The sequence below is a fragment of the Tupaia chinensis genome, unplaced genomic scaffold (genome assembly GCF_000334495.1).
Source record: "Tupaia chinensis unplaced genomic scaffold, TupChi_1.0 Scaffold000085_1, whole genome shotgun sequence".
NCBI classification, from domain to species: Eukaryota; Metazoa; Chordata; class Mammalia; order Scandentia; family Tupaiidae; genus Tupaia; species Tupaia belangeri.
In genome coordinates, this window is record NW_006159547.1 from 3,027,709 (window position 1) to 3,037,000 (window position 9,292).

Sequence of the window (9,292 nt, forward strand, 5' to 3'; positions counted from 1 at the left end):
CGCCCCAGAGGGATGGCCTCACCAGAGTCCCTTCTCCATTCTCCTCTTAGAATTTTGGACACCCACACACACACACACACACACACATACACCCCTGGTATGAGTTTCAAGCTGCTGGGTCTGGGACTTGAACTGTGGTCGACCCTCTGAGAGTACAGTGACATAACATCTGCTGTCCTCTAATAACTTTATTCTCCTCCCAAAGCACCCTCTTTTAACACTGTGGTGGATCAGGTTTACACCTACTTAATCCTTTCACAACCAAATCTCAACATGAATTTCGGAGAGACATTAAAACCATAATTTATTGATACTTTCATAACGATAAAATATAAAGTAAGTTTAATTATAGAGAAGACCTTCACCCAAGCCTGAATTAAGTTTATATTTCCAGTGTTTCTGAGCGACAGTCTTTCAAATATCTTTCAGCTTGTACTGAAAGAGTTAGTGTAGGCTCTTGTCTTTGGCAGTCTCCTGTTACCTTAAGATTCTTCATTAGCAACAGCTAATTATACTTACAGTCTTTGGTTTTAGCCTGATTCTAAGTCAAGGTTTTATTAAAGAATGTGGAGCTTTAATTAAAAATACAGAGTTTCTAATTTTTAGAGAACATTATGTATGTGACTAATTCTTTCTCTCTGGGAACATTTAACATTGTTTCCCTTTTTTTCTGCCTTTGTAAAAGTTTACTGTGCATCAGTGTTGTTTTGTTTTTGTTTTCTTTTTAAAATTCCACTTCATGAGCATTCAGTGGCTGGAAACTTGCCTTTTTAAGGAAGTATTCCTATGCTATATCCTTGGTAGTGTTGGGCCTTCATTTTCTGGATTTTCTTTCTTTTTTTTTTTCAGGAACTATTATTCATCAACTATTTGAACAAATCAGATGGATTGTGTCATTTTCTTAGCTTTTTTCCAGCTACCTTTTTATTTTCTAGTTGACCCAGAGAGATTTTCTTAATTCACTTTCTAATTCTACTATCGGATTTCTAACTTTATTATTAATTTTGAAGCAGTCTTTTTTAATCTCTGTTCCCTTTCTGGGTAATACTTTGTTGTTTTATTATGGACATATATTATTTTCTTAGTTTGGGATGATATTAATTTTTTTTGGCTTTGTTTTTTCTTCTCTTTCTGTATAGTCTGCTTATTTTGGACTTTCTCTCTCTCTCTCTCTCTCTCTCTCTCTTTTAAGCTCTCTTTCATCTGGTCATATTTGATCATTTACATTTGGGATAAAGACCTAACAAAGCTGATTAGCTGATTAGTCCCAACTTTAGAGAGTTCTAAACTGGAATCCCCAGTCTCTGGAAGTTATTCTCTAGGGCTGTTTCATTTGCTTTTAGAGAAGAATCTTCTAATCTTGTAGGAAAGGACTGGTATATGGCTGCCAGCTGACCTATGTAAGGAAAGGAATCTGAGGTTCTTGTTCACCATGCAGTCTTTCATTGAATTGTGACATCTTCAATACAGTGCCTTAGACTGTTCTCTAATTTAATTCTTGAGACTCAAACACCTCTGGTAAAGGTCCGCTGGACATACTTTTTGGCAAATACCAAATGGTTAAGTCAACACAAGATGGGGGCCAGTCAGAAATCACCATGACATGATGAGGTTTAGGGACATCTCGACTTTAGAAAGAAAAGTTTCTATTTTGACTGCAATTCTCTTAAATATTTTAGTAGTCACATTTTAAGATTTAACATTGTAGCAGACAAGCACTTTTAGATGCTTGGTGTCTTTCATCTCACTAAAATGCCTTTTTGTGGTGCTAAGTAAAATACTTACTTTCAGTAAGAATAAATGTTAGAAAACATAATTTTTCAGCAGTGTGGTTAGATTGACTTTGAACCAGTGTTTCTGTTTATGGTCCAGCTACTACTTTCTTTAGAGGTAATAGAGGTAACAATTACTTCTTATTCCTTAACTTTCCCAATGTTTTATAACATAGTCTGGCTTGCTTTTAAATAGGGCCCTCTCTGTAGACATTTGGTCTTTAGCTATGTGCTTTTCATCGTTCAAATATTTGTTGATAACTCTTATTAATTGATGGTCCCTTCTCGAAACCCAGGGATGAGTCTTTCCTGCAAGAATATTCTTCGATAATAACCTTCTTGTAGTAGCGCTAGGAGGCTTAAGTTTTTAAAACAAGACTTATTTAATCTTTTCAAAAGTTTGTGGTTTTGAGCTAGAGCCTTATAGCTATAAAAAAAAGAACACGTTTTACAATATTGTTTTCTTTCCAGAAGTGTACAATGAAAAGGTAGTAGAACTTATTCTTTTTTTAATATACAGGAAAGAGTTCCTCTAAGAACTTGTACCTTAAATCCAGTTTGGAAATCACTCATTGACATAGCCCTAGCTGTGATTTAAATTGTGCCAATGTGAGTAAGAAATACTCTCAGAAACAATAAATTGACTTTAGAGAAAGAAATGATAGTGCTTTTAAGAAATCCCAGCTGAGGGACCAGTAGTTAGCATAGTGGCTATGTCACTGGACTCCCATGTAGTTGACCATGGTTCGAGTCCTGGACCCAGTGGCTAAAACTCATGCTGGGCGCATGTGCATGTGCGCCCAAGATCCTGAGAGGAGATGGGTGGAGAAGGGATTGAGGAGTGGCCATCCCTCCTGGGGGGTGATTTCTCACTTTCTGTCTGTCTATCTCTTTCTGTCTTCCCGGTGAGCGTGCACGCCCTCTAGCAAAAACATCTCAAAAAAAAAAAAAACAAAAAAAGAAAGAAAGAAAGAAAGAAAAGAAATCCCAGCTGAGATTTTTTAGAAAGTATTATTTCTTATTAAAGTGGTTCTTTGGCTGAGCTGTATACTTCTATTTGGGTTCTAGTCACACCCTTTTCAAAGAACATTAAACATTATATCACGTCCACCAGATCTAAAATACCAATTCAGGAATAGTTAAATGTTTGTATTCTTAACAGTCTGATATTTTGGAAATATTTTGTTAAGTTACTTTGAACTATTTTGCATGTATTGGAGTTTGGCTGTCCATCACCCAATGCTTTTAAAAGCACTATTTTAACAAATTATGAAGGAGAACATTTTTAATTAAACCACATGAGTATATTAACTGTTTAGAACTGTGTATGTTCATGGGGATGTGTTAGTGATCTAAAGAAGTGATCACTTAGAACAGCTTATGAGGTTCAGTGATAAACGTATGTCATATATTTAACATCCTAGGCCCTAAAAGTTTATTGTCAAGATTCATTGCATTGCTCATTCTAAGGAAAGTTGTAAAAAGCTTCTACATTCTGTTCATTTCCGAGGATATCAGGATAGTCTGACATGTATTAAGCAATGAGACTGCTATATTAAAACAGTATTTCAAGCAACATGGCTTTGAAGGCATAACAAATAACAAAGCTTAGGAAGAACCTTTATGTTTTAACAGTTTACAAAATTCTTTAATGTATGTTTGATTTAATCTACAATAATTTATGAGATGTGTAAAGCTTAAAAGCTAAACTATCCAAGGCAGACTGTGTCGTGCCTGTTTTACAACTAATTTAATTCCAAGATTCTATATGCTGCTACTCGAAACTTTTGGTTCTCTGATTACATTCTTCTCTATACAACTATTTGGCTTTTCTATACTTTTTTATAACTTTATTTTTGCTTTGATAACAAAAGAAAGTGATGTGTTAATATAAATTCTGCTAAGTATGTTTTTAAAACTATCACAAGAGAATATTCATCTTCAAAGACATAAACTAGCATGAGACCTAAAATGAACTTTTTTCTTTTTTAAAAATAATGTCTTAAATTTGAAAAAGTTGTCTAAATTACTAAAAATTTTGTTTTGTAGATACTATATTTCGAAAGGTGCTATTGTGGATCAACTTGGAGGAGACCTGAATTCAACGCCATTGCACTGGGCTACAAGGTTTAAATTTGCTTCTGGATTTTTCCTTTGGCTACTTTATTTGTATACAACTAATCAACATTTTTGTTTTTAATAACATGCTCAAATGAATGGGAGAAATTACTGTGTTGATAGTTAGTATCATTAATATGCTAATGTATTGCTGCCTAGGATTACCTGAATAGCCAATCAGTGTCCAAAGAGTCCTTAGGGAATTAACATACTGATACTAACCCAAGTAGTTATAAGATTGGGTTGAATTTTAAATCTGTAAATGTAATACTTTTGCAACCTATATGTATTTACAGTTTAAAAAACTATCTCAGTTCTTGGAATGATTGAGATCATACTGAAATAGAAATGATAGAATATTATAGTTATTCATTTTTAAAGAAATTTTAAAAGAATTGTTTATTGAATTTTATTTATCGGTATTAAATTTTCTACAGTATCAAATTTTCTACAGGGCATGCTCACCAGAGAGAAGGAGGGAGGCAAGGGGGAGGGAGAGAAACAGCAAGGGGAAGAAAAAGAGAGAAAGCAAGCTGCCAGGTCAGGAATTCAAACTGCAGTTGGTCTTGGGAGTCCAGCACCATTACCACCACACCACCCCCCAAATTATTTATTATATATTTAAATATGCTATGAGTATCTCCATAAATTATCAATGACTGCTATTCCAATTAGAACTTTTTTTTTTTTAAGTTTTGCTATAGGGCACGTGTGCTTGCTGTGAGGCACAGGCGGGGTGTGGGGCGGGTAGGAGTAGTGTGTGGCTGGGGATCATCCTTCAGGAGGATAGCTACACCAGTACACCTTCTTCTCCATTATCCTTTTGAGTTTGGGGGCATACACTCACACAATCCTAGCATGTTTTTCCAACCACCAGGTCTAGGACTTAAGCCATGTGGGATCCAGTGCCTTAACCACACCACTTGCTGGCCCTCCAGCTAAAAAAAATATTTAACTTTATTTATCATTATTATTTCATTTGACCAGAGAGAGAAAGTGAGAAAGCAAGTTGCCAGGTCTCAGACTTGAACTGTGGTCAGCCATTTGGGAGTCCAGCGCCTTAACTGCCATGCCACCTGCTGGCCTTCCAGTTAAGACTTTTAAGAACCACAGAATCCTAAATGCATCTCAACATACATTTATTTTAAGTGTGTGTGTGTGTGTGTGTGTGTGTGTGTGTGTGTATTTTAGTTACTGGAAGGTACATGTACTCTCCAGAGAAAGACAGAGAGATGGGGCCTGGGAGAAGAAAACATTCCCCAGTGGGGCATTGCCGGTGTCATAGTCCCATCTCCATTTCTCCATCCTGTTGGAATCTCACACATAGGCACCTACACCCAGAGTACTTTTCAAGCCATTGGACCAGAACTCAATCTATGGTAGACCATGTGGAATCCAGCTCCCTTAATCACTGGGCTATGGGCTGACCTGACATATGTCTACTTAAAAATAATTTAAAAAAGAAAAAGAAAAAGACTTTATTCTAAGTTTTAAATCTGTGTGTGTGTGAGAGAGAGAGACAGACAGATAGAGAAGTACCCTTGACAGTGTTTCATCATGCCGTATCCTTCCCCGAGCCTCTCATCCAGCCAGAATCAGGGGTGTGGGCACACCTGATGTGTTTGGATTGTCTTAGGATCTGAACCTAGTCCTCCCACATAGCTCTAGTATGGTGTATTGGTGCCCTATCACCTGCATCACCACAGTTGGTTCATAAAATAACTGTCTAAAATATATGAGTAATCTTCCCACCATTACCTGATTTAAAAGAATTCTTTCTAGAGAATGCTTTTTAGAGGAAATAACTTTATATATCTAAGTATTTTTGTTTTTATGTTTTAGACAAGGCCATCTATCCATGGTTGTGCAACTAATGAAATATGGTGCAGATCCTTCATTAATTGATGGAGAAGGATGTAGCTGTATTCATCTGGCTGCTCAGTTCGGACATACCTCAATTGTTGCTTATCTCATTGCAAAAGGACAGGTAAAAAAAATCATGTCAGCGATTTAATCAGTGTTCTTCATGGGTAAATGGCTGATATCATTGATGTTACATTTATAAAAACCTGTTGATATTGAAATAGTACTTTTTGATTGATAAAGAAGATAAATATCTAGTTAGTTTGATATTCAACTATTTAATGCACTTAATACTTAATATAGAAATAAACACAATCAAGAACTAAATAATGATCACTTATTAGTTGACTTTTTTATTTCTGAGAGTGATGGCAATAAATTCAGAAAGTAAGGGAAGAAGTTTAGATATCTGTTTTTCCCTTAATTATGTTATTTGAATGTATCTTCTGAATTCGTCTAAGCTTTTTGAATATATTTATTGGTTATTTTCTATGTTAAATATGTCTCTAGGAGGACAAATTCTTTAAGATCAGTTCCTTAATTTCTGTACCATAAAGTAATGCTGCTTCCTGTCTGACAACTTCTTGTGGTTTAAATGATTGTTTCTGATTTATCTTGAGTACACTGATCATAATCATGTTAAATAATATCAGTTTATATAAGTATGTTTTTATAATGTACTTTGTTAAAAGTAATGTAACTCAGTTTTTATTCTTTGTGTCTTTTTTTTTCTAGTTATATTTAAACACTAGTTTTATAACTAAGTGCCTAAATACAAGGGCAATTAAGATAAAGTTTAATTCCTTGCTATCAACATATATTTATTGTTTAAAATATTATGTTGATTTAGAATTTGAGTAGTAATTCTTGTAATGAGCCTTAAAGATATTTTTTGTTGATGGGACCAGCAGTTAGCGTAATGGCTATGTCGCTGGACTCCCATGTAGTTGACTGCGGTTCGAGCCCCAAACCTGGTGGCTTAAACTCAGGCCGGGTGCATGTGTGTGCATGCCCAAGGTCCTTAGAGGAGAATGGAGGAGAAGGGATTGTGGCCTGGCCATCCCACTGGGGGGTGATTTTTCGCTTTCTGTCTCTCTGTTTCTCTCAGTCTTTCTGGCAAGCGCACACACTCTATAGCAAAAACCTCTCAAAAAAAAAAAAAAAAGATATCTGTGGGGCCAGCAGGTGGCGTGGTGGTTAAGGTGTTGGAATTCCCACATAGTTGGCCATGGTTTGAGTCCCGGACCTGGCGGCTTGATTTCTCTCTCACCCTCCCTCTCTCTGTCTCTCTGTCTCTCTTCCTCTCTCTCTCTCTCTGTGTCTTTCTCTGGCAAAATTCATGTGAAAAATAATATTAACAATAATAATAAATAGTTCTTTAAAAGATATTTGTTGTTGGCAGTATAAAGCAGTGTGGCTATGTGTTGTTCATTATAGTTAGGAAAAGAGGCATAGACTGTTAATTGTTGAAAGGAAGAGTTTATTATACATTACTGTACTAATAAACCACCCCCAGAGTCTAATTGCTTAAGAACAACACTAACCATTTATTATATCTCACAATGTCGCAGGTTGACTAGGCTTGGCTAAGTGGTTCTTCTCCTGTGAGGATGGCTGGAGACTGCCATTATCTGGGGTCTTGACTGGGCTGGAGGATTGGCTCACTTACCTACTATCTGCCTTGATAAAAGTGGCAAAAAGAGGGACCAGCAGTTAGCGTAATGGCTATGTCGCTGGACTCCCACATAGTCGACCACGGTTTGCGTCCCAAACCCAGTGGCTTAAAACTCACGCTGGGCGCATGTGCGTGCGTGCCCAAGATCCTGAGAGGAGAATGGAGGAGAAGGGATTGCAGTGTGGCCATCCCACGTGGGGGGGGATTTTTCGCTTTCTGTCTCTCTGTTTCTCTCAGTCTTTCTGGCAAGCGCACACACTCTATAGCAAAAACCTCTCAAAAAAAAAAAAAAAAAAGATATCTGTGGGGCCAGCAGGTGGTGTGGGATGATTTCTCGCTTTCTGTCTCTCTGTCTCTTTCTGTCTGGCGAGCGCACACGCCCTGTAGCAAAATCCTCTAAAAAAAAAAGTGGCAAGAAGACTGTGCTTAGTTGGACGCTTTGACAGTGAGGTCTCTCTCTCTCCACGCAGTGTCAGAACTTCTTCCTCACAATGCCACTGCATACGTTCTCTCTAGCAAAGGTATAAGATTAGTTCTGTGGTGGCTCAGAGCTCCCAAAAGAACAAAACCAGCTCTTCTGCCTTTGTAAGTTTTAGATCTTTAACCAGCATAACAACATTTCTTCTTCATTGTATCAGTTAATAGGTGATTGGTCCAGCCTGTATTCAGTGTGGAAAGGGACACCATAAGGCATGAATACCAGGAAGTGAAATTTATTGGGGGCCATCTCTGGAGACCAACTATAGGGGATTATCCTTTTTCTCACACTGTTTTCTTCTACACCAGAGGTTGAAGCAGTGAGTCATGCTTATCATATAAATCTGTCCTTGTGTATCGCAGATATAGATAGTTGGTCTTCTATATTGCAGATATTAATTTATAATACAGGTTGATTGGCCTAATCCAGAAACCCAAAGGGCTCTAAATCTGAAACATTTTGAGAGTTAACTTCATGGCACAGTGGAAAGTTTCCCACCTGTGATAGGTTGTAGTCAAAATACTGAAATACAAAAATATTGTATAGAGTACATTCAGATGATGCATATAAAGCATATATTATGAAACAGATAGTTTTTGTATTTAGACTTGGTCCGTACACTCAAGATATCTTATTAGTAAATATACAAACTTAAGTCCTAAACCTAGAACACTTCTAATCCCACACATGTTAGATTTAGGGATACTCAACCTATAATTGTACATTTTCACTTTTTTCTTTGCAGCTTTTTTTTTTTTTTTTTTTTTTTTTAAATTTTGCTATAGTGTGTGTGTACTTGCCAGAAATTGAGAGAAAGGAGAAGTGAAATATCACTCCCGGGGGGATCACCATGTTGTAATCCCTTCTTCTCTAGGGCTTTTAGATATACATGCACACACTCCCAGCATGTTTCTCAAACTGCCAGGTCTGGAACTCTAACCTTCTGGTTGCTTATGTGGAATCCAGCTACCTTTACCTTGGTACCATCTACTTGACCATGCTTTCAGGTTTTTTTTTTTTTTTTAATTTATTATTATTTTTTTTATTTCAATTTATTTATTTGCATTCATTCACTGTACATCATTACAGCATACAAAATGAGATTTTTCCATCCAGAGTACACTGTATATTGTCTCAATCAAGCACATTAACAAACATGTTATTGTCAGCAAATAATTTTCCATTTCTTGTTTTCTGTATGTTTTGCCTTTTTTCTCCCCCATCCTTGATTCCCTATGTCTTGCCCGTTGCCATCTCCCACTCTCCTCCCACACTGTCTCTGGTATCTATGTTTGCTTTCTATACGGTTTTTCCCCAACATTTTATTGAATTACTAAAGACCTTAATTAATCTAAATATTTTCATAGCAAACACAGGTGATATATA

General features: G+C 36.6%; 1 protein-coding gene across 1 annotated transcript in view; it reads left to right on the top strand.

Annotated features, from left to right (window-relative positions):
• Window positions 1-9,292, top strand: part of ZDHHC17 (zDHHC palmitoyltransferase 17) — a 111,801-nt gene that overhangs the window by 56,548 nt on the left and 45,961 nt on the right. The window contains exons 4-5 of the mRNA XM_006142853.3: window positions 3,822-3,899; window positions 5,733-5,877. Coding sequence (XP_006142915.1) covers window positions 3,822-3,899; window positions 5,733-5,877 — 223 coding nt within the window. The remainder of the gene's footprint in view (window positions 1-3,821; window positions 3,900-5,732; window positions 5,878-9,292) is intronic.